Source organism: Typopeltis vanoorti, chromosome 9, assembly GCF_054136105.1.
Source record: "Typopeltis vanoorti isolate ZY-2024b chromosome 9, IOZ_Tvanoo_1.0, whole genome shotgun sequence".
Classification (NCBI taxonomy): domain Eukaryota; kingdom Metazoa; phylum Arthropoda; class Arachnida; order Uropygi; family Thelyphonidae; genus Typopeltis; species Typopeltis vanoorti.
Genome location: NC_143557.1, coordinates 75,280,063 through 75,307,501, shown reverse-complemented (window position 1 = coordinate 75,307,501; position 27,439 = coordinate 75,280,063). Strand labels below are relative to the sequence as shown.

General features: G+C 36.1%; 1 protein-coding gene across 1 annotated transcript in view; it reads right to left on the bottom strand.

The window, feature by feature from the left end:
* The window catches only part of Vps4 (vacuolar protein sorting 4), a 216,813-nt gene that overhangs the window by 126,704 nt on the left and 62,670 nt on the right, over positions 1-27,439 (bottom strand). Inside the window, exons 4-5 of the mRNA XM_090398397.1 lie at positions 18,577-18,653; positions 5,705-5,862 (exon numbers count right to left, since the gene is read on the bottom strand). Coding sequence (XP_090254523.1) covers positions 5,705-5,862; positions 18,577-18,653 — 235 coding nt within the window. The remainder of the gene's footprint in view (positions 1-5,704; positions 5,863-18,576; positions 18,654-27,439) is intronic.

The window sequence follows — 27,439 nt, the reverse complement described above, 5'->3', positions numbered from 1 at the left end:
GTATTTAAGTTTTGTCGATTTGGAAAAGGCATATGACAAGGTGCCAAGAGAGAAGCTATTCAATACGCTGCAGTTATATGGTGTCAATGGGGCATTATATCAAGCAATACTTAGTCTTTATTTGAGTTGTGAGTCAGCAGTTAGAATTGAAGGAAGTACAGGAAGATGGTTTAATGTTAAATCTGGTGTGAGACAAGGATGTACATTATCCCCTCTGTTATTCATTATCTATATGGATCACATTATGAAGGAATGTGGTATTAAACCTGATATCAAAATTGGAGATGTTAATGTCAGCTCTTTGCTTTATGCGGATGATGTTATACTTCTAAATAAATCCGCTACAAGTCTGCAAGATTCTCTGACTAAATTGAATAGCTGTTGTAATAGATATGGTATGAAGGTCAGCAATAAAAAGACAAAGACAATGAAAATAGGCAGAATCATTGAAAATGTCAACTGTGTTGTGAATGGAGAACCTGTGGAACAAGTAAAACATTTCAGCTACTTAGGCACAATTTTTACTGAAGATGGTAAACTAAATATAGAAATAGACAACAGAATCAGCAAAGCTGGTATTGTGGGAAGTCAATTGAATAAATTCATATGGAATAAGAAAGAAATTAGTCGGAACACTAAATTAGCTGTATACAAGACTGTGTTCAAACCAATTTTAACTTATGGATCTGAGAGCTGGGTCAGAAGTAAAACACATGACCAAAGACTAGAGACCGCAGATATGAGAGTCCTGAGAAAGATTAGAGGCGTGAACAGATGGCATCAATGGCAATATCATATTAAAAATGAGGATATTAGGAAAGAACTTGACATTGTCAGCATCCAGGAATGCGTTAGCAGAGCTAATCTCAGATGGTATGGTCACTTAAATAGAATGGGAGAGGAAAGATTAGCAAAACAAGTGTTCTCTGCCAGGTTGGCAGGAAAACGACCCAGAGGAAGACCAAGATATAGGTGGATTGATATGGTACAAAGTGCCTTAGACGATAGAAATATAAGATATGATAATGTTGGAGTGTTGACAGGTAACAGACTGATTTGGAGGAAAATTGTAGATAGGAAGTTAGTAATGATGTAATTTTTTTCATGTAGTACTGTCATATCCTGTACACCCCTTGAGGGTACATGGCAGGAATTTGATGATGATGATGATGATGATGATGATGTATTTCTTGTAAGATATATGCAAGTATACTTGAGAAACGGTTGAGAAGAATTGTGGAAGAAAAGCTTGGTGAAGAACAAGCTGGATTCAGGTCAAATAGAAGCTGTCAGGATCAGATCTTCACTTTATGACAAATAGTTGAGAAAGCATGGGAATATAACAAAGATCTTTATTTAAGTTTTGTCGATCTGGAAAAGGTATGACAAGGTGCCAAGAGAGAAGCTATTCAATACACTACAGTTATATGGTGTCAATGGGGAATTATATCAAGCAATACTTAGTCTTTATTTGAGCTGTAAGTCAGCAGTCAGAATTGAAGGAAGTACAGGAAGATGGTTTAATGTTAAATCTGGTGTGAGACAAGGATGTACATTATCCTCTCTGTTATTCATTATCTATATGGATTATATTATGAAGGAAAGTGGTATTAAACATGATATCAGAATTGGAGATGTTAATGTCAGCTCTTTGCTTTATGCGGACAATGTTATATTTCTAAATAAATCCGCTACAAGTCTGCAAGATTCTCTGACTAAATTGAATAACTGTTGTAATAGATGTGGTATGAAGGTCAGTAATAAAAAGACAAAGGCAATGAAAATAGGCAGAATCGTTGAAAATGTCAACTGCATTGTGAACAGAGAACCTGTGGAACAAGTAAAACATTTCGCCTACTTAGGCACGATTTTTAGTGAAGATGGTAAATTAAATATGGAAATAGACAACATTATCGACAAAGCTGGTATGGTAGGCAGTCAATTGAATAAATTCATATGGAATAAGAGAGAAATTAGTCGGAACACTAAATTAGCTGGTTTGAACAAGACAGTGTTCAAACCAGTTTTAACTTATGGATCTGAGAGCTGAGTCAGAAGTTAAACACTTGACCAAAGACTAGAGACCACAGATATGAGAGTCCTGAGAAAGATTAGAGGCGTGAACAGATGGCATCAATGGCAATATCATATTAAAAACGAGGATATTAGGAAAGAACTTGATATTGTCAGCATCCAAGGATGTGTTAGCAGAGCTAATCTCAGGTGGTATGGTCACTTAAACAGAATGGGTGAGGAAAGATTAGCAAAACAAGTGTTCTCTGCCAGGCTGGCAGAAAAAGACCTCCCAGAGGAAGACCAAGAAATAGGTGGTTTGATATGGTACAAAGTACCTTAGCAATAGAGATGAAAGATCTGATAATGTTGGAGTCTTGACAAGTAACAGACTGATTTGGAGGAAAATTGTAGATAGGAAGTTAGTAATGATGTAAATTTTTCATGTAGTACTATCATATCCTGTACACCCCTTGAGGGTACATGGAATTTGATGATGAAAAAATGTGTTAGAAATTTCATACAAATTAAATTGCGGTGTTTTTGGCAAAGTTAACAATTTTAAAAGGACTTAGTTAAGAAATTAATGTACAGTGCTCAGAAAACTATCTGGAGAGACATTTTATGGAACATGTCCCCCCCCCCCCCCAGAACTGAGATGTAGCTCTCACAATGTCATACTATACTTAGCACCAAGTGATTCAGGAATTCTTGAGGCAAACGGGTACACTCCTCCTTCAGGGCAAGGATAAGATCTAGTTTGTTTTCTGGAAGAGAATTTCGAGCAACAATGCATCTCCCAGTAGTGTCCCAAAACGTGTTCTATGGTGATGAGATCTGGGGAGCATGCTGGCCACTCAATTCGATTAATATCCTTGGTCTCCAGAAGTATCTCAACTGCTCGTGTATGATATGGTGTGGCATTGTCATCTATAAAAATTAATTCTTTGCCTACAGCACCAGAAAACAATCAAACATGACATTGAAGAACTTCGCTTCAATATTGTTCACCAGTCATAGTCCCTTTTTCCAGCACTTGTACATTGGTGCATCCATTAAGCATAATGACTCCCTACAACATGACTCGAATACCACCATATCTATCCCTTTCTAGAACACTCTTACGATTGTTCTTGAAAGCAGTACTACTTTCATGCCAGATCAAGTGTCATCTAGAATTGGAGGAAAGAAAATAACTCTCATCTGTAAAGATTACATTATCCCATTGGTGTCTTTGTCCAATTTTTATGGATACACACCACCACTGAAAATGTGCTCTATGATGAGATGCGGATAAAGGGATGCAGACTACAGGCCTGCAGGTGTATAGGCCTATTTGTCACAGATGGTTGAGATACCCATGTACCCAAGCTTGAATGGAACCGACTTGCAAGGTGACCTGCCGTTGCGTGTTGATTATGTTTTGCTGTTATAAACCAAAAACCTGTCTTCATGCTCCATGGTAGAGTGAAGGCAACCTCTTAGCAAATGTCTGGAACACATCCCACTTGTTTTAAATTGCCCAGAGCCTGGATACAATGCTCTGTGAAATTCCCTGGCGATATCAGTAATTCTGCAACCTTCAAGCTTTCCAATAATTCTTTCCTGTGTGAAATCATCAAGGTGTCTTTGAGAGACATAACAAGACATCGAAGTTTGGAACTTTATTCCTTTATGAAAAGTTTCCTTCAAACACAATAAGCTTAGTGCAGGCTTTTGCCTTTTAACCTGCTGAGTGCTACCATATGATCCCTTTGTGCACAATTCAAAAATTTGAATGTTGAAATCTACTTTCTACTTGAAATTGTCAGTTATACAAATTGCCACAAGTTGATTTGTCTGAATTTGCGATTGTAATCTGCAGAAAGTGTTCATCCTTAGGTTTCCAAAACCAATGTATAACTTGATAATAACTATTATGCACCAACTAAGAGTTCACTGATGAAAAATACAACTGAGAAAGGATTGCTTAGATATTGAATGAGGGTTCACTAATAAAATCTTTATCAAAAGTACTATGAAACCTTTATCAAACGCACTAATAAAAGGCTAATATGTGCTAAAGAGTGCAGTGACATGACATTAGATAGAAAAAAATTATGTACAACTATTAACATGTTCTGCAGAATTTTCCATTTCTAAGGTTTGATTCTTACAAAACCATTTTACTCCTAGTAATGTTTATATTAGGATTTTGCAATTTATGCCTGAACGGTATTCAAGCCTTATTCTTTTTAAAACACCTTACAAATTTTATTTTCCTTGCAATATTAATTTCTATTCTGCTCAAAACAAGATGATGATTATTTCATCATCTTGTTTTGATTAGATTTGGATTTTTGTTTTGAGATGTGCGAGAGGTCCATGCCAAGAGAAGATAACCCGAAAGATTTTATTGCAATCAATTTTCCCTACAGTGAAACATAGCACCCAAAGAAAATAGTGTATTAGCAACAGATTTTTTTTTTTTTTTTAAGGTATTTCCCTTCAAAAGAGCTTGCACTATAATATACTGTTTTCTTTGGTTACTATGGTTCACTATAGTGAAAGCTGATTGCAGTGAATCTTTCTGGTTATCTTCTTCTGACACAAACCTCTTGTATCATTGAACATAAAAATGGGTACAATTTATGCTAAGTGAACATGCAAGAATCAAATGAATTTACTGATGCATGAGTATATAAAAAATTTGTAAGACTGTGATTACTATTCACATTGTGTTTGATAGAGTGAGAATTGACTGCATTATTTTATGATCTCTGCTCTCTATTGCAGTCTTAAAACATCCCCAAAAAAGGCAAGAAGTGTTCTCTATGTCTTGTTCATATCTCCAAAAGAGTCAGTTTTTTTCTGTCTCTCTCTCTCTCTCTCTCTGTTTCAATTTCAGTTTTCTAGCAATGTATGAAAAAAAAATCCACCAAATTCTGAAGGGACTATAGGAAAAGATCAGCCATATTAAATTTTCATCATGAAAAATTTCCTACAGTGCCATAACACCCTATGTGAAATTACTTTCAATTCAAATCAATTCATCTTCATGATTAGTATTAAACATTAAATAAAGGATATTATAAGATTATAACCGTTATTCTTAGGACCTAGCTTTTTCCCCCCCCCTCAGTAATGCCAATTAAGTTAACCTGCTATTTGCGCAGTTTCTCTGCTAGCTCCAGTTCCTTCCCTTTCATACTTCATATATTGATGACCGTTTATTTTTGGTTCTATTGGGATTAAAGATGATCCAATAGAAGACGTACCCATCCCCATTCATACTAGTTCTTCGATGAAAACAGCAAGTGAAAGCTGTGTTTAACTATGTAGTATCCAGCAGTATGAGTTCTGATTACACTGCATTATCACTGTAAGTTAGTTCTCAGTGAATACAAAATACAGTCTGGCTGGCTTGGTCTTGAAGTGTTAGCTACTCAATCCTGTTCATTCAAAATAAAGTGGATACTTATTAATGAGGCACAGCATAAGAGGGTGAGAATAAGACACTAGATTAGAAGTCCTGGATTAGTTCTCAGCATTTCTTAAAAGATATGTGGAGGTCATCTCCTAGTTATCTCAGTGATTCTTAAGTGATCTATTAAAAGACATTATACAGTAAATCAAGAGTACAAAACAATTATTTCATAGTGTTTCTCTTTTTGTTTATCCACAAAAAAAGTATTTAAAAAAATCCATTTACACCAAATAGTAATATTCCCTTCCAGGGTTGTCTCTTTCCTGTAAACAAATGCGGAAACTTAATTGGCAGGATCACAGCTTCTTTTAAGGCCTCTTTAGCACCTTCCAAACCAGCCACATCGGACCACTTAATATTTGGCGTTTCAATCACAATTGCTCCTAAAAATAGTTTAAAAAGTAAACCATTACATTTTGGGCTATTGTATTATGTAAAATATTATAGCTAATCAAAACTACAGTAATTTACTGTTCATCTGACCTTCAAAATAATGGCCCTTCAATTAACTGCCCCTTAAATGTCAAATGACTTCTAGTAGAGTATTATATAATTGTACTTCAATTATCCAACTCCTCAATTATCAAAACTTGCCATTCTGATGATTGAAAGGTCAGATAAACAGTAGATTACTGTAGTTAGTTATTATGATACTGTTATAAAGAAACTGAATGCAAGAAATAATTCTGATATATACCTTGATTTCTGTATTATATATATTTTGATACAATACCAGAAAGTTGTAGGTCCTTTTCATCATGGCAGGCAAATACTAAATTTTTTTAAACAGTGTAGTAAGGTTGCCAGAACTAAATGTGAAGAGCAAATTCATTCAGGGATTACAGGAATGCCATGGGTAGAAAGATAAAATTATTTCTTTATACTAAAGAGTATATTATATATACAATATACTCTTCAAGAGAGTATATTTAGAATATATTCCCATTTACAGTATATTTACAGTACGAGATTCTTTTATTAGTTTTGTTTTCATAACAAGCATTGTCAGCACTTGCGATGTGCCTGTTATGGAAATTGTTTTGTCAAAAGTGATATGTAAAGAAGTCAAAAAATTGATGTGTACTTACCAGATTTGATATTTGTATTACTTAAAAGAATTTTATTGTAATTTAAAATGACAAAGGTTGTGTTTTATGAAGACATTCTCTTGTCGGTAACGGAGACAACGTGTCAGCCATTATTTATACCTAACTTCTTGCTTACCAGTTTCATGGAGTGTGAATGCTCGCCGAGAAGTTTGATGAATGATTGACAGCTGACAAGGAAAGTGTTCGGTATCTGAGTAACGGCTGTAAACAGGAGAGCGTTCGGAAGGAATTTAGAACACAGGCCGGCAGATATTTAGATTCGAAGGAACTTAAGTTTTATTGTGACAGTCGGAGGAAAATTAATAGTATATTCCGAAAAAGGAATCATGGAACTATTAAGTTCTAACGTGGAATAAGTATGTGGATAAATAAAAGAAAATATTACTATATGCGTTTTAAACGGAATATTGGAGGAAACACTAATTGAAAGATTTATAGTAGATTCCGAAATGGAAATCGTAGAACTGTAAGTTTTTTTTTTTTATTGGAAGAGTTAAGACTGTCAATAAGCATTTAGTGAATAAAAGAAGAATTTGCTATTTACGTTCTAAAGGAATGTTCGAGAAAACTCTGAATATGAAGTTTCATCTGTATTAAGGACGCCAAATCTGACTATTATTTCTACTGAAGAAAAGAGACAGAATTAAGTCAGGAAAATTTTATGTGTGCTACATAAAGTGATGAAAAGGATCCTGTGTAAATGAAGAATGGAGTCATATCTTCAGAAAAGGGCCTTGACAGAGAGAGAAATTGGCTATGAACATTTTGTCATTGTGAAAACAAAGTGTTTAGTCTTAAGTGTAAGTTTATTTCAAAAAGGCCTTGGATCCAATTAAATTTGTAATTAGTTATGTAAAGTTGTTTGAAGTGTATATATATATTGTTTTTGTTATATTAAATGTGTTTATTTTGTATTTTGGTCTTGAGTCAGTGATTATTTAGATTCTGAAAGAAAGAGTTAAGATCATTGCACCAATTGGAATGAACCCTTGTGCATATAATAATATATAGGTACACTCAGAAATAAAAAAAAAAAATAATTGTTAGAAACAGAGATCATCTCTATGGTAGGATTAATAATATGATAATATCTATGAATAATATCATCAATATAAAAATCAACCAAATTATTAACAAAATATTCGTTTAGCAAAAGAGAGGTAAATCACTGGAATAAAAGACCAAAACAGGAAAGATCCATTTTAAGATAGTTGTTTATACTATTGCAAACTCACAGGAACCATAGAAATTATAGTATACATCTATAGTGAATTTCTTGTAGTACAGCTGTGCCTATGGAACTTTGGTTAGGACTTTTTCAAAGTTTGTTATAATGGTGTTTGCTATAGTGAGTCAACTGTAATAGGTATAAAAGAATTCATTCAGGAACTAAGGATCAGAAAAAGGAAGGAGCAACTATGGTATTTAACACTAAACATGAAGAAAACTTTTCTTGAATGGGATCAATTTCAAGTAGTGACTTGACAAGTTTCAAAATGAGCAATTAGACAAAGATACTTATTTGTGCCTATGGTCCCATGGGATGTTTAATAGAAAAACAGCAGAGGAATTTTTCAAGTCATTAGAGGGAGAACAATGGGCATAAAGAAAATGTAGCCAGATCCTATTGAAAACAAAAATGTGTATTAAAGTTTTGAAAAAGAATCAAAACTGTGATTCAAGTTAACAACTCTCAGATGTGAACTTAATCAAAAATAGAAATAAATTAGAAGTGGTTCTATGAAAACAAGAACCAGACTTATGTGAAAGCAGCAAAATCTGAGAAAAAACACTGACTCAAGCCAGGGAAGCATGTACTGAAAATACCTGCAAACATAAAAAAATGAGAAGGATAGCAATAGAGAAAGTTTAAGAGCTAGTCTTTGAAAAGAAAAAAAATTGTATTACAAATTCCTGGCAAATGTTATGAGAAATAAGAAATTTCTTGAATACTTGCCAAGTATTTCAAGAAATTGTCATTCCTTACAGCTGCAATGTTAAGGACAAAATTTCTCTGAAGGTCATGCCATAAAAGTGCTTTCACTCCAAAATATAAGATCTGCAGATTATTACAGTCTCTGAAATCTCCTCACGCTCTCCTCAGGACAGGTGTCTACAAGATTTACTGTTTGTAAGGCATTTGTTATGTTGGTTAAACTGGGCTTTATGGAGAAATCCACGCCAAGATGTTTTAAAGATGTCAAAAAGAAAATGCAGATCAGGTTTAGCTTTAACACAACCAATGAAGACCATCCAGATCTTTGGCTAAAAACAAATGTCATATAGTGCACATAACTATTTTGTCAGAAAATATAAAGAAGCTTCTGAAATGCTACACACTATCACTTAATGCAAGAAGAACCAAAGCATGATCCTGGACCAAGTTTGGAATTCATTCAACAAAAATCTCACATTTACAGGCTGATATGCATGCATCATTCAGCTTTAACAGTTTGCAGTTTTTTTTAAATTTTTATCTGTTGTATTCTTTTTTTTTTTTCTTGATATAATATAATGCCAATATGCAAATCATAAAAGAAATATTTGTAGTAAAAATATATATATTTATTTAACACTCAACTAGTTTCATGAACAGCTTTGATTTACTTTTTCAAGAGACAACAGTGAATGAAACAAAGCATTAAGCTATAAGCAGGTAATGATTACAGTATTACAAATTTAAAGAAGACTAACACTGGAATGTGTGCATATGCTGCATGTTGATAGTTGGTAATCTTCACACGCTACCAGTGTCTGTGTGTCAGATGTTTTATGAGAGAAGTTACCAACCATCAAGTTGCAACATACATGCATTACAATATTAGTCGTGTTTAAATTTGTAACACGGTGATCGTTATCTGCTTGTAGCTTAACTCTTTGTCTCATTCTCTTGAAGAAGTGAACCATAGTCATTCATGAAACTAGTCAAGTGTTAAATATATATTTTTATTATAATCTTTCATGTGGTTTATCTACTGGCATTGTATTATGTCATGTCTTCCCACTACAAAAGTCTACAGTTTTTTTTTTTTTTTTTTTTTTAATTAATATGAGTTATCATGTGGTCATTACCTTGATGGACCTGTATTTCACTCAGGATTTCTCAATAAGTGCAGGTCACAAAGATGTCTCCAATGATCTGGAACTTGAGCCTCTCTCTCTTCCATGTTATACCCATAGATTTCACTAATGAATCTTCCCATCTTATAGGTGGTCTTCCTGGTTTTCTCTTTATTCTTGATTGCCAGTTGAGTATTCTATATGTCCATCTGTTATCCCTGAGTCTGGCTATGTGACCTGCCATCACATCTTGCTTTCGAATACTGCAGTTACCACATCTCTTATGCCTGATCTCTTTCTTAGTTCCGTGTTTCTAACATGTTCCATTTTGCTGATGTTACAAATCCTATGTTCTATTGCACGCTGAGTTATTATTATTATCATTATGTGACACCTCCAGGGAGTCTAAAGACTCATCGAGGGAGAGTGTGCCAACAGCACTGAACGATTAACCCCTTCCAACTACTAACCGCGCTCAAACTTGCTTAACTTTTTGTGTGAGCAATTAGTAGCAGAGGCTCTACCAATCGACCAACCTTTGCTGATGTTACAAATTCTACGTTCTATTGCATGCTGAGTTATTCTAAGAGTCTCTTCTTTTCTTGTCGTGTTCCATATTTCTTATCCATATGTGAGTGATGGAAGAATGTCACTATTAAATAGTTTGCCTTTCCAGAGATATCAAGATTTGGATCAGTAAGTGTTTCTTTTAGTCTGTTGAATGATAGCCATGCAGTTTTCTTTCTTTTTGCTAGTTCTTCAGATAAATCGTTATTCATTTTTATTGTTTGTTCTAAGCAATTGCAGGAGTCAACTTGTTCTATAGAGACGTTATTAATACATAGGTGACTGTTACTTGTGTAAAAGATTTTAATCCATTTTGTTTTTTTCTAGATTCATTTCTAAGCCTATCTTAATGCTGTTTGTGTATATTTTTTCACTCAGTTCTTCTAGGTCTTTTGGGATATCACTACTAGATCATCGACAAACATAAGGATTTGTAATTTTTTACCATCTATGCTTATTCCTCCATTTAGGTCTATTTTTTTCAGAATGTATTCTAAAGTGCTGGTAAACACATTTGGGGAGATCACATTGCCTTGGCAGACCCCTCTCTTTTATATCTATATTTATAGATTGATCAAATAGGGCTATTTGTGTGGTCTAATTTTTGTTAATTTCTTTTATCATGTGGATGTAGGGTCCACATTTATTTCCAGGAAGGCACTGATGACTGCATTGTGTTCTATGGTATCAAATGTTTTTTTAAAATCAATAAAGAGGAAACATAGAGGAATTCGGTATTCTCTGCATTTTTCTGTTAGTTGTGAAATGACCTGGATATGATCTATTGTGGAGAAGCCTCTTCTGAATCCTACCTGCTCTCTACTGAAGTTGTCTTCGAATGTATTTTGGATTGTGTTCAGTATTACTCTGTTCATGATTTTTATATGAAAGAGTAGACAGATTGAACGATAATTTTTTTTTATGTCTTTCTTGTTCCCTTTTTTGAATAGACGCATGGTTTTTGAGGTCTTCCATTCCTCTGGAATCTTTCTTTGAAGTACCACGTGAATTTGGCAGCCAAGGCTTTGAATATAGTTGGACCACCTTGCTGGATTTCTTCAGCCTTAACATTATCAAGTCCTGAGGCTTTATCTTTATTCATTTTCTTAATGGCATGTTCTATTTCTTCTGGAAGTACATCTAGTATGTTGCTTGGTTTTGGAATGATAGGTTCTGAGACTTGGCACTTAGCTGCATAAAGATCATTATAAAAATTCTGCACAATTTATTCTATCCTTTTTCTATTAGTATGTTTTTCTCCATTTTGATCCTGTAAAGCAGATGGAATTGACTGTTTAAAATTTAAGTCCTCTATTTTTTCCAGGCTGGTTTTTGCCTGCATGCACTGTTTCTTAGTTTTTGTATCCTAAAAGCTTTGTAGTCTTCTGGAATTCTTTTCCTTAGTAACTTACAGATAATTTTGTATTCTAGAAAATTTCCTTCAGTTCTTTTTTCTTTTACAGGAATTTCTGATTTTTTCTTGCACTCATTGAATTTATTAATAAATTCAGTATAGTCGTCATTTATGTTACAGTTCTTAATAGTCAATTTGGTCTCTTCAGTGTACTTCCTGAACTTGTGGTAGTTATTTGTTTGTGTTGTCATTTGTAGTTTGATGCTGCCCTGATATGTTGTTCTTTTTTGTGGTCTATTCTTATTCTTATAATGGCTCTGAGGAGTCTGTGGTCAGAATCTATGTTGAAGTATATGTTTTGCCTATTGTACCAACATTTTGTACCAGTCTTTTACAGTCTTTCTTGTAGATAGGCTTATATGTTGGTAACGCATGACTAGTAAATTATTTAAGGAATTTACAACGTATACTGGAATATTATTAAAAGCAACTTTAATGAATACTTCCTATATTTTGGCAATGTCACATTGCCATCTTCATGGGAACATAACTGTGACATGTGCATGCAGACACTACAAAAAAGCAAATGAGGCAGAAGAGAGAAAACTAATGTTATTCCTAGAGTCCTAAAGGTGCCCCCTAGTGGGCTATATTGGGTTGTCTTGGCTGTTGGGCTGAAGTACTCATGATGCAGGCCAATGAATTCTCACGATGCCAGCCAATATAGCACACTAAAGCTGAAGACTTCGAGACAAATAATTTTGTTTGACCTTTTTAAACGCTGCCGGGATAATGAGGTAATCCCGAATTGTGTAAAATTCAAGCACCGTTTCTCTTCACAGAAGGCTCTCTATAACTGCGCCAGCTTCACCCTGCTACGAGAACAAATCACCGCTACGTGCGTTATCCTTGCCGACATAAACAAAGCTATTTGGGAGCTAGAGGAGGAGCTTTCCGGCACACTGAACTACGACCTTTAAACGATTCTCTACGACGTCTCGTGTGCTTTGACAGCAAAAGAATTTGAAAAGATACAAAGTCGGCACATCAAGAAAATTGAAAACTTGAAAAAAAAAAAAGGACTCTACATCCAAATCTCAACAACCTCTCAACACTGTAATCAACCTTTTGTCTGCCACTTTGAAGCCTGAGGCACTCAACGCACTGGCACGTGGCCACAATTTCATCATAACTCCAAAGAAAATAACGACCGAAGAAATAATGATTCAAATAGAACGTGGTATCCGTAACCTTCCAAACCATATCGCCAACAACGTCAGACTGGATGTAGCCGGTGTTTTCACCAAAGCAAGACCACCAAAAACCAACCTATCCAAAGGAGAATATAAAGCTCTAATAGAAATGAAGAAAAACAAAAAATAGTAATCACCAAAGCGGATAAAGGAAATGCCACTGTGGTTCTCAACCAAACTGACTACACAGGTAAGCTTAATGCTTTATTGTTAGATCGGGCTACCTACCTCCCTATTGAGTATAATTCCACCAGCTTCCAAATTAGAACACTCCAAAGACTCCTTAAGAAGGTCCCATAGTGGATCGATTTCCCCCACATACAAATTAGCCAAAGCTCTTACACACTATACTGGCAACACACCATCACATATAAAAAACTCAGCCCACTTCAAAGCCAGTATAGAAAACCTCTCACTCCAACATACTGACTTAATGGTCAGTTTTGACGTCTCCTCCCTATTCACAAATGTCCCACTCAAGGAAACCTTGGAGCTCATCTAAGCCAAATTTCGTCCCAATATCTCAGTTCACAACGAACTCAGACTATTTCGTTTGGCAAGGAAAATTCTACAAACAGATAGAGGGGATAGCCATGTTCACCACTCTCCCCACCCCTGGCCAACTTCTTTATGGAGACTTTTGAAGAGAAAGCCTTAAACTCAGCCCCACAAAAATCCACTATTTGGCTTAGCTATGTTGAATGATGTTTTTTTTTTTTTTTTTTTTTTTTTTTTGGCCACATGGCTCAGAGACACTCCACTCCTTCTTAACACACTTAAACAAATACCCCAGAATCCAGTTCACCTTGGAAAAAGAAGAAAACAAATCTCCCTTTCCTAGACACTCTAATCACTTGCCAGCCTGACGGATCCTTGGTTATCTCTGTTTACAGAAAACCCACCTCACCAGCAATCTAACCCCCCTCACAACAATATGGGGTTATAAAAACACTATATAACAGGGCAAAATTAATCTGTTCAGATGACAATGCCCTGACCACTGAACTAAACATCCTTAACACTTTCTTAGCCAATATCTACAACCCCCCAAAAATCCAAAGAATATTAAAACCAGTTAACCACAACCTCCCCCTTCATAATAAATTACACTAAATCCATCACCATTTCCTATATCTGGGGCACCTCTGAAAAGTTATCCAAAATCTTAAAAAAATATGACTTGACTTCCTGTTACAAACCATATAAAAAATTAGCATCCCTTATCTGCTCCACCAAAGACCAACCACCTCCCCTAGACCTACCTGGTGTATACCAGGTCCCTTGCAGTTGTAAACTATCCTACTTTGGCCAAACAGGCAGGACAGCAAATGTCAGGATTTCAGAACACAAAGACTACATCTGGTTTCACCAGTATAGCCACTCTGGTCTGGCAGACCATGCTCTGGATACCTGCCACAGAATACGTTGGAAAAAAGCCACATTAATACACTGCAGCAAATTTAAATATGAAAGACTGTTCATGGAATCAGCCTCAGCTCTAAAAAACTTTCAAAACCTGTTTAAACTTGCACCATCAGTTCTGTTGCAGGTATGAGACTTCTGCAGAAACTTCAGCAGTATCCATTTAACAGTCATTGTGATATGAAGTCAGAAATTTCTTGGAAGCAGTCAAGAATATTTCTGGCTTCAGGTTTTCTATTTTATTGTTTATTTCTCCAATAATCCATTTCTTATGTCACAGAATTCCACTATAGCGTTATTACTATTGACCTTCAATAGTTCCATAGGCAAATTTGGAAACCAAACTTTGAGTTTGGCTTTCAAATTTATCCACTTGATTCTACTCAAATACCTCCCCTTCAAGAACTTCGTTTTCGTGCTAAATACTATAGTAACTTATTTGTATTATATGGATGAGGTTTTCTTCTATTCCAACACTTGACTGATAATAATTCTCATTTAACTTTCTCCTGTATATATTAATACAGGATATATACAGGATTTCTCCTGTATATATTAATTAAGCTCAATGGCCTGTCACTGAGCCAAACATATTCAGGTATGCTTATTGATGCTCCACTGACCTGGCCACCAATAGAGGAGAGCTCAGCTCTCTTCTATCATGTACAGAGGTAGCTGCTGGCAAACATCCATACACAATTCAGCTCCAAACTTAATGAGAACTTCTCATTTATTTCCTTTATTCCACCTTCCTCGGTTCTTTGGAAGTCTTTCCTATACATCTTCCCCAATGAATACAACCAACTCTATAAGAAACGCACTAACACATTCATGTCAGGCACTATACAAATTGTATTGTTTGGTCCTCATTCATGAGGCAGGATGTAATAAATCATCTCATACTTCTGGTTTGCCATCTGTCAAGTGTACAACAAATCACTATGTATACTTTCTAAATAAATAAGCCTAGAATATTTTCTCTCTGTGTGTGTGTGTTATTTGATTTAATTTAAATGACTAAAACACCGAGAATAATAAAGAAGTTGGTTTACTAACGAAACTTGTAGTGTCCCCGATTAAACCTTATTCTTTATTATTCTCGGTGATTTTGTCATTTAAATTAAATAATATGTCATTTAACCGAGTAAATCCTAATACAAATACAAATATATATATATATATATATATATCACTACAATGTCAAGTGAACTACAGACAGATATATGACACTTGCAAAACATACCTATCATGAACATGTTAACAAACTTTTTCAGCTTTAACAACAACATGTACATCCAACCTTTCGGACTCCCTATGGGACAAAAACATCAGCAGACATTTAGCTGAATTGTTCCTAGCACACATAGAATCACTTCTACTCAACCCATCCCTTACCCCTGGGCATCACCTTTTATGGCCGATATGTGGACGATATTCCATGCATTGGAGAACCAACACACATTAATCACCTTACAAATCATCTTACATCGCCTTACAAGTGTCCCTTAACGATTACAGAAACAGACTAAAATTCACCATAGAAACTGAACAAGACAAATTCATCAATTTCCTAAACTTGACATTAGTCAGAACAAACAATGAAATAGCCACGAAAATATTCCACAGACCATCAGAAACTACCCTCCATTTTAACTCATACCATCCTTATTCAATAAAAAAATCAGTTATCTTAACACAATTCATAAATGCTTACAAGTTTTCAACAAACCATAATTATCTCAACATAGAAATAAAGAAGTTAACACAAATTTTTCAAAATTGAAATTACGTTGTGTAATTTCAATTTTGAAAAATTTGCGTTGAGAACTTATAAAATATGCCAACAAAACAGCCAAAACCAGGCAAAACAAACTTTTCAACACAAAAAATTATCAAACTGCCATACATCCAGAACAAGTACAAAGCCTACAAATACATTTTCAAACACACTAACTATAAACTGGTGTTCACTTCTTCTTCTACAGCTTCTCCCACTTAAGTGGGGTCACTGTTTGCTATGAGTCTCCTCCACACCTTCCTGTCTTGGGCTGTCACCACATCCAAGTTCTTCATCTTCAAATCCTCTTCTACCAGCTCCCTCCATCTCTTCTTTGGCTGCCCATGCTTCCGCCTTCCTTGCACATCCATCTGCATGACCCTTCTTCCCACATATTCGTCCTCCCTCCTCATCACATGACCAAACCATCTCAACCTTGCCTCCTGTATTTTCGCTCCTAAGTTCGTAACTTTCACTGTTCCCCTGACATAGTCATTTCTCAGATGATCCTTTCTGGTCACACCGAACATCCACCTAAGCATTCTCATCTCTGCTACTTCCATCCTGCTGATGTTATTTTTCCTCAGGGCCACAGTTTCTATAGCATATGTCATAGCTGGCCTCACTACTGTCCTATAAATTTTGCCTTTCAGATTGATCGGCACCCTCTTATCGCATAACACTCCAGCCATCTCCCTCCAGTTCCTCCAACCCGCTTGTATCCTGCATCCCACTTCCTTCTCAGCTCCTCCATCTTCTTCCACTGTAAACTGGTGTTCACTGCAAACCAAAAATTGGCAACACTTCTAAAACCTATAAAACCTCACACACACAAAGAGATATTGGAACACGTTGTTTACAAATTTCCCTGCCAAAAAGACTGTTATGTCACCTACACAGGATCTACCATCAGGTCTTTACAGACAAGATTACAAGAACACTTCCGTGACTGTAACATCCCTATTCCAGAACATTTACACTATAAAAAACGCAACAACCAAAAGAAAAACAGGATACAAAGTACAGGAAAAACTGAGATAGCAATCCACGCCCTTAAACAAAAACACCCCACAAATCGACAAGGCCATAATATTAGACATACAAGACAATGAAACAATGCTAAGAATATCAGAAATGATAGCCATAAAATGTGACGAAAACTCAATATATGTCCACCAACCCTACATGATCTCCGAGAGTTGGAAGCTCCACAACATAAAAATTAGGTCACGACTCTGACCAATAGGAGGCAACACAAGCACACACGCACCAAAGACAGGAACACCTAACCGACATGACATAGTATCCACTTCTCCCACGAGTTCCGAAGACGAGAGTTGTCGAAATGGCTCCCACTCCGACTTTTTTCCTTAAATCCCTCCCCCCCCCAAAAAAAAAATAATTTCTATCTTCAGATCCTTCTCTTACACCCTCCCAAAATGCTCTCTACCCACTTGTAATAATAATAATATTATACATATATTAAAAACCCAAGTTTTATATAATTCTCCCCCCCCCCCTTTAACAGCTTAACAGCATACGAAGGCACATCGCTGGAATAAGGAGACAGAAAACAACATCCAAAAAGGTATATGTCCAAAATTTCTCCTATATTTTTTATTCTTCACATATTAGTTTTATAACACTTCAGTAATGCCCTAGATTTTTGGGTAAAGAGCTCCTAAACGAAAGTAGGCTATATTAGTAATTAAAATAATAAATAATGTTAACAAACTCCTTTCTTCTCTCTAATAGATTATCCACACAGGGTACTGTGTTATAGATGTTAAGACCTCTCATGTGCAAGGCTGATTATATAAGGGGGGAAAGAAAACGTAACTTGGCATCACACCTAAAATACTATGAATGCATAGTTTTGCAGGATGAAAGTTTCCAAAAGGGAAAATCTTGACATCTCCACATGAAACTGACTTACATTCTAATTAAGGGGATACAAATCCCTTGTTGTTCAACTGCCAGTAAGCAAAACTCTAAGATCGACAACTACGAATCTATGAGTTTCATATATACCGAAAAACTATCGGCAAATCCAAGTGTAAATGACCACTTGGTAGTACAACACCAAGGCAACTCGAAGCAAAGGTGGAGCAAGCTCCCTCACACTTTTTACATTATATTTTCTCATAATGTAAAAACATAGCCCCTAGGAGATGTAATAATGTGATTACATTACGAGGAGAGGTCATTACCAAGACCGGTTTCAACCTTTTTTGAAGTCTCATCAGTGAGTAGATAGACCTGGAAGATAACAAGATTTAAGTGAAAAGAACTTGCATGCCTTTACTATACGAATGCCATAAAGGTGTGTTTGTATATTAAAAAAAAAAAAAAAAATAGCAGTTTGGCTTTCAATTTATGTTATGACGTACATTCAGTTTGGAAAGTCCATATAATGATTCTTGAAGTCCTAGTTAAGATTCAAACTTAGAACTTTCCAAACACAAGGCATTGTTGGTAATAACCAAGCCACAGAGACTATATTAATTATTCAATAATTTCAATTCTTAAACTGCTTATTATTAAAAATTACATACCTTCTAGCTGGTTCAGAAGTTTTTTCTTATCTGGATTATCATCATCACTCTCACTGCTTTCACCACCACCTTCTTTCCTAATTAAAAATATGAGTAATATTAAAAAGGAATATTCTAAATTGCTATTTTAACTATATAATTTAAGGAAATTACAACGTACTAGGATATACATTAAAATTAAATTTTAATATATTTCTATATTTCGGCAATGCCATGTTGCCATTTTCAAGAACTTAAGTACAAGACACGTGCACACAAGCACAACAAACAGTAAGTGAGGAAGAAGTAGGAAGCTCATTATTTCTCCTAAAGTCCTGATGGTGCCCTCTGGCAGGTAATGTTGGTATTCTTGGGTGATTGGGCTGAAGGTCTTCTGATGTAGGTTTCCAAAATTTGAGGAAGTCTCGTGCAGCCAAATTTGTTGAGGTTTGGATCGTTTCTTAGGGCTGAAGCTGATTCCATGAAAAGCCTTTCATATCTGTATTTGCTATATTATCCTGGCTTTCTTCCACCGTATTCTATGGCAGGTATCCAGAGCATGGTCAGCAAGACCTGAGTGGCTGTATTGGTGAAACCAGATGTAGTCCTTGTGTTCTGAAATTCTGATATTTGCTGTCCTGCCTGTTTGGCCAAAGTAGGACAGCTTATAGCTGCAAGGGACCCGGTATACACCAAGTAGGTCTAGGGGGGGGGGGGTTGATCTTTAGTAGAGCGGATAAGGGATGCCAATTTTTTATATAGTCTGTAACAAGAAGTTAAGTTATGTTTTTTTAGGATTTTTGTGATTTTTTCCGAGGTGCCTCGGATATAGGGTATGGTGATGGATTTAGAATAATCCTTGTTGTGAGGGGGTGGGGGGTTGTGGTTTACTGGTTTCAATATTTTTTGGATTTTTTGGGGGGGGGGGGATAGCCATTGGCTGAGAAAGTGTTGAGAATGTGGTTTAGTTCTGTGGTTAGGGCATTGTCATTCGAGCAGATAAGTTCAGCCCTGTTGTGTAGTGTCTTAATGACTCCATATTGTTGCGAGGAGGGGTGGTGGGATTGTTGGTGAATGTATCTGCCTGTATGGGTGGGTTTTCTATATATTGAGAAAACCAAGGTTCCATCAGGCTGGCGTGTGACTAGTGCATCTAAGAAAGGAATGCAGTTGTTTTTTTCTTCTTCCAGGGTGAATTTGATTCTGGGTGTTGGTTGTTTAGGTGGGTTAAGAAGGAGAGGAGTGCATCGGAGCCATGTGACCAAATAGCGAATACATCATCTACATAGCGAAGCCAAACGGTTGGTTTTTGTGGGGCAGAGTGTAAGGCTTTCTCTTCAAAAGTCTCCATATAAAAGTTGGCCAAGGGTGGGGAGAGTGGAGAACCCATGGCTGTCCCCTCTATTTGTTTGTAGAATTTTCCTTGCCAAACAAAATAGCCTGAGTTCACTGTGAACTGAAAGAGGGCTGAGATATCGGGAGGAAATTTAGCTTGGATTAGCTCTAAAGATTCTTTGAGTGGGACATTCGTGAATAGGGAGGAGCCATCAAAACTGACCATTATGTCCGTGTGTTTGAGTGTAAGGTTTTCTATGCAGGCTTTGAAGTGGGCTGAGTTTTTTTTATGTATGAAGGTGTGTTGCCAGTATAGTGTGAGAGACTATACAACATGGCTAAACTTATCTGCTCGAATGACAATGCTCTAACCACAGAACTAAACCACATTCTCAACACTTTCTCAGCCAATGGCTATTCCCCCAAAAAAATCCAAAAAATATTGGAACCAGTAAACCACAACCCCCCCACCCCCTCACAACAAGGATTATTCTAAATTCATCACCATACCCTATATCCGAGGCACCTCGGAAAAAATCACAAAAATCCTAAAAAAACTAAGTATAAATTCTGGGAAATTCCCATGCTACTCCTCTAAAACACTATTAATATAATTATCGGCTATTTTAGCCTGTTTTTGTTTAGGAGTGTCCCTTATATTTAATACATTGGCTAACAACTCAAAAGGGGTATATATATATAATTTAGGACATTATGGGCGAGTGTAGAAGGCAATTATGGCAGAATAAAAAAGTTGAAAAATTATGTACATACCTTGATTTTGGTTTAAAGATGCCCTCTAAATCCAAGCTGTTGTGGAAGGGGGGGGGGGGGGGGAAGAGAGGAAAAGAACATGGAGGTGTACCTGGGACACGGGAAATAAGTTAGGGAACCCAGGTTACTAATAATAATATATATATAAATATATATATATATTATTTTGTTATGGGGAGAGGGGGGGAAAAGGAAGGGGAAGGGTATCCTTATGTGGAAACTGGGGCAAGGGTTTACTGCACCGGTCATCGCCTGACCATCGTCGGAACTTTGTGGGAATGACTGTAGGGCTATGTCAAGGCTGCAAGATGTGTCTGCCAAATTTGGGCATTTGTTGTCGCTAAATGGCCGGAGGCGTGGCTTAATTTGTAAGTTTTGGATCGTCCAACATTCGGAAATTAGGTATTGCCGGTGGACGTTGATAGAATTACCATCACATTTTATGGCAATAGTTTCGGATATTCTGAGCATCATTTCGTTTTCTTGTTTGTCAATGATTATGGCTTTGTCAATTTGGGGAATGTGTTTTAGTTCAAGGGCGTGAGCTGCAATTTCAGTCTTCCCTGTATTCTGTGGTTTGTTTTTCTGAAATGCATCACCAGATTACTCTGATGGATCCTAAACAAGTAATTCCTATAGATGACTAATATTATCTGAACACTGGTTGAGTAGTAGAGAAAACTTGCAATAAGAATGAGGGAGAATTTAATGAACTGTTGGAGACAACTTTCTCAAGTAACATGTGAAAGCAGGAATCTGAAGCCAAATAATGTGTTAGTTTTGATCAGAGTATCTAAAGAGGTGTTAATTAACACATTCAAGCAAAGGCAGTGGTTTGCATGTGTTTCAGTGCTTGTAAGAACTCACTTTACCATATATGTCCCTTCTGCACCAGGCAGGCACATTTTCACAAAGTTCATACATTTGTGGACTGCCTTAATGATACAGAAAATCTCAAATGTAATTCAAACTGATTTGAAGTTTATATATATATATATATATATATATATATATATAATATAAACCTTTATTTGCATTAGAAAATTTGCTTTACATGAATCACTTGCTTTCTGTACCCCAACAACTGCATCATAAACAGGTGTTACCATGTATTTTCTGCAGATGAAAATTTGAAAGAGGATGTTTGCACAAATCTTTCTTTAATTAGATGTTACTCGATGTGCTGATAAAACTGTTTTGCTTGAGTGTATGAAGAGTGACTGTGGGATGATAAGTGATTTTCATTATGTAGGATCATTTTCATTTCAGCTGTCTCTAATTAAACTAATTTTCACTAAATTTAATACAAAGCTGTACATATCTCTGTACTATATTTAGTGAAAATTAGGCCTCCCTCGATGAGCCCTTACATCCCTAGAGGGCCCTTGTAATTATAATAATATTAATAATTTCTATACACACTTATTTATCTCAGGGATGGTTGAACTCACACTCAACTGCATCCCCCCCCCCCCAGTAGTTTCCCTGGTGCATTTCCAACCACTCTGTGTTGTTCAGTGAGTTCACTCTCTCTCTCTCTCTCCCACACAAATAACTCCAAAATTATTCAAATGCAGTCCATCAGGCATATACAAGTAGTTTCTTCCATCAAATTCATTCCATACATCTAGAAACTGCTGCTCCCCTATCCTACTGAAGTAGCAGACTCACAATCTTACTGCTGCACTCTCCTTTTTCACTTATATCATCAATTCTTTAATATCTTCTTTAGTTGCATATTTCTCATCTTTCAAATCATTCGTGCCAGCCCAAACAAATTCTTTCAATTCTCCCCCTTTGCAAATTAACAGCTTCACTAACATCCTTGATCTTCACGTCCTTGAAACATGCTTTCATCTCTTTCTCATTAAGTACACCTCTTATCATTGAATCTCCATGCAATACCTTCACCTTTTTCTCAGTTTCTCATACTTTTCCTCATTTGCCTTTTCTTTCATTCTCCCTTCCTCCTTTCCTGTGTGTGTGTGTGTGTGTGTGTGTGTGTGTGGTGCAATCATTTCTTCAATTGCTCTATCAGATTTTATCCTTGACAGGATAAAATGTGAGCTAGAGATCCTGTTCTTTATTACTCTCATTCATAAGGATTCCACTATGGTTCACTCTTTCCGCATTCACTACAACACTTTCACTATCTTGCTTTACATCGTTAATATTGGTTACTTCATCCTCCCACTTTCTACACAACTTAAATTTCTTGCATTCATACACAAAATATTTCTGATGCACCCCCTCTTTCTCTCTCTATTCTTTCTTTCATACCATAAACTAGCGTTTCTCAACCTTTCTAAGCCCAAGGACCAGCAAAATGCTTAAAACAATTCTACGGACCACTAAGTTACAGAGGCGTGGGGTGGGTGGGGGGCATCTGCCCTGGGTGGCACCTCTTTGGCATACTGTCTATAAAACACCAACTGAGTGATGAAATATACTTTGACGATTTTGCGAACAGAAAAGCAAGAAAAATAACATTTTAGAAAGTTGGAATTAAAGTTTTACTTCAATTTTTAATTTACTTCCCTATACGTCGTTTTTTGACTTTTGTTAATTTTTTTTAAAAACCTATGTAGAAATTACTAACATTTTGAAAAAACTGTGCCATTTATAACATAATAAATCTAAAAGCACGTTTTGAATACATATGGAAACATAATTCAACTAAAAGTAAACTATTAAAAGTGTATCATTATTGAACAAAGTTTTAATTTTTATTAAACGAATAAATAATATGATATAATTATGTTACTACTTACTTTTAATGAGATGGTTGAGCTTCTCGGCCCTTGCAGAGTTGCTGGATATCTGGCTCAATATTGGTCAACTTCAGTTGAAGATCGGCACACACACACCAAGACGATTTCTGTATTCTGTTTTTATTTGAAGGAGCAATGAAAATCCTTTCTCACAAAGATAGGTTGTAGAAAACTGCATGACGATTTTCAATGCTTCTTCAGATAATTCAGGAAATTCACTTCTCACTGAAGGCAAGATCCAAAATCAAGTCAAACCAAGATCACGGAATTGCATTTTAAGTCCACTATCACTTGAAACCTCAATTAACTATTCTTTTTTCGATAACGAAAGGTCGTTCTCGTGACTGCAAGTCTGAAATGGATCGCAAACCCACAGAAATTTCTTATAAAAGTTATTCAGAAAATATGTTTCAAAATTCCGTTTCAGATTTTTGAGGTGGTCACAAACTTTTTCCAGAAACTCAGAATCAACAAAAATATCATTTTCCACTAAAAATGATTCCAATGTTGGAAAAGGTGCAAATTGTCTGTCTTTTACATAATTAATCCATAAAACCAGTTTTTTCTCAAATGCCTTTATTTTGTAGTAGGCATCAAGAACAGTTAAAGAATTTCCCTGAAGGGAGAGATTTAGTTCATTTAATTTCAAAAAAATGTCTGAAAGATAGGATACAAGGAGTCAACAAGGAGTGATGCAAAATTAGAATTACATTCATTAACAAATAATAAAACTTCGTGCCTCAGTTGAAATAATCTTGTTATTACTTCGCCCCTGGAAAGCCAGCGAATTTCAGAATGAAGCAAAAGTTGTATATATTCAATGCCCATTTCATCGCAGAGTAATGAAAATAACCTGTTATTTAATTGTTGAGGTTTAATAAAATTAACTAGCTTTACAGTTGTATAGCACAATTTTAAATTCTGGTGGTATTCTTTTGGAGGCTAACGCTTCCCTATGTATGAAATAATGCACTCAATTCATATCCGGAGCTACTCCCTTGACCATAGAAACAACCCCAGCTTGCCTGTAAGGGCACGAGCTCCATCCGAACAGAAGCCTATATAAATTACGGGGATAAAAATCCCTCAGTGTTTTTCAGCTAGTAAGTGAAACTAAGATCGAAAACTACGATCTGTAACGTTTCATGCCGACGAACTGTCGGCGTATCCAAGCGTAAGTGACCACTTGGTAGTGCCACACCGTGGCAACTCGTTGCAAAGGTGGAGCAAGCTCCCTCACTGTTCTTGATATTTATCGTAGATACAGATATTTAGCTTGATATTTTATCATAGTTACAGATCGTAGTTTTCGATCTTAGTTTCACTTACTGGCTGAAAAACAATGAGGGATTTTTATCCCCGTAACTTATCAACCTCGCCAGAAAAAAATAGCCGTTTGGCTTTTCATCTTAGAAGCCTATATATTTTTCCCACTGGATCCCTTGGTGTATTATGTAATTATTGAGAGTGTGAAATATTTCTTCTCCAGTTGTTCGGGATGGAAAAGTTCTACAATACAGAATATCATGAATGTTGTTATCATGTGCATATCTTATGTAGCATATTGTTATGTCATTGGTTTTCTATAAATTTACTACTATTATTTTTCTGTACCAACTAAGAATAAATCTCTAAACTATCTCTCTGGGACCCGTTTCCCTTTTCAAGCTCTGACGATATTTGTTTGTTTTAGCTGCACCAGTCAGAGCTTTAGGACAGAAAATTCTTGTCCAAAGAAACCTTCCCGGAGGTCGAGCGTTACCTAACCTTATTTAAAGTATTAAGTAGCTTAAAGTAATCTTAGCATACAGTCATGGCCTAAATTGTTCTTAACTTCCTTTATATTCCCCTTATGCATAGGTCCGTGATTTTATGGGTGGTAAAATCAGTCTCATGCTCAGATAAAACTCAGGCTTACATAGAAAAACGTGTTTATTAAGTGGTCAAAGAGATTACAATTAAGTTACCATGTCAAAGGCTAATCACATTTTTATCATTACTAAATCACTAGTTAAACAAGTAAGAAATGTTCAAACTGACAAGTATGCTATTCACATTCCATGGGTAAATTAAATCCACACACAGCACAAAACATAAGTCAACTTCTAAACTAAATTTTCTTTCATTTTACTCCTTCACATTAGATTAGGAAACGCACAATCATAAGTTCTCAGACTACCAGTCCAATAGTCAATAAATCAATGCACGTGGTCCCTATAAAGCTCTCTTTCCTTCTAGTCAAAATTCTTGTTCCTTCTTTCATCTAAAACTAATTATTACATAGCTAAAAGAAAAGGTTTTAGTATCTTACCACCTTGGTGTGATGATATCGTGATTCTTTCGTTGGTCCTTTGTGTGGGGATATCTTTCTGCAACGGTAGGTTGCCGCCACGCGGAAGTCACAAATCGGCATTTTTCTTTGCTGGACGCATGCTCATCTCATGGTTTGCTGTCGTTAGCTCGACCGCCATCAAGAGGAATCCTTTTCTATCTCACATCAGTATAACCTTCACCGATGGCCCGAATTAGAAAACTGCTGTCATCTCGCTTATAGCCTTGTCCTAGTCAGCAACAGGAAAAGGTTGCAGCTCGTCATTGTCAAGCTTCCTTCTGATCATCAGCATCGCTGGTCCGCACGAGAAAACAGGAACAGGCAACAACCAGAAGGCAAAAAAAGCAAGAGAGAGAGAAGTTCAAACATGCCTGAACTCGCTTTTATCCTCCTTCATAGCGTTCTCTTTCTGCCTTCGAATCTTATTCAAGGCGCCTCCCTATTTGCTCTTACGAAGTGGAGTCACATTTCTGCTCCTCGATGAGCGCTCTTTTCATGGAATGCGAATTCCGTTCACTTTCCACGAACGCCTCTTCCTCGGGGTTTATGTCATCGGCGGAGGTCAGCAAGCAACCTTTGGACTTTTGTTAGCACTTAGATACATGTTCTTGTATAGAGCACAATTTTGCATTAAAGCTTTAAACAATATATTTTATGTTTAGACATGCAATTTTTTTTTCGAATTTTCATTTTCTAAAGAAAATGTGACATGTTCTCTCATATAATATGCTTACTTTGCCAACAGTATAAGTATTTTCTTACTTAGTATTGTGTTTTAGTTAAATCTTGAATGGATGATTCTTTTCTTGAAAGAGTCCTCATTCAAGATCCAACAATATTAACTGCGCATCATTTGTAATAACATCAGTAGTCTCATCTATTTGTAACACATAATAAGAGCTCTTCTTATCTCTTTCGATTAACTGAGATTCTACGTCACTTGCCATATCATTAATTCTGCGACCGACAGTGTCATTTGAAAGAGGAATCAGATCAACATCTTTTAGTAACTTGTTGCCAAACATAGTTTTTATCACATCTTTTATAGCTGGAAGTAGCAAATTTTCCCCGATAGAATGAGGTTTCCCTGTTTTTGCTATGGGCAAACTTAAGAGATAGGATGCTTCCAATACCTTGCTATTAATGGAACCCATGGCCGAAACTATATCTTTCCCATGATTTAATGTCCCTGAGCATCGCTGAAAAAATTCAATTGGCTTATGTTTCACATCACAATGTTTAGTTTCTAAATGTCGGAGTTTCGGAGGTTTCATGCACTCGTTCCACAACACTTCGTAACACAAAACACATTGAGGTTTCTGTTCACTTTCATCTCCACACCAAGTAAACCCGAATGGCAAATCCGAACTGTTATATTTCCTACTGCATTTTTTCTTTGAACTGCTTGTTTCTTCTACTTTAATAGTATCAGATTTACTTGCTGTTATAACACGTGTATCACAATTAGGGTTAGCATCAACTGTTTCATTTGCTCTTCTTTTCAAAGTCCTAGTTCTGAGCCACTTTTTCATTATTAAACAACGTTTCCGATAAATACTGGGGTTAACTCAGTATTTATCGGTAAAACACAGGTAAAACTGTGAATTATGTGAATTTAAATTAACATATCTATATGTCTAGCATAGTCCGCGCGGTTAGCCTAGTGGCTTTG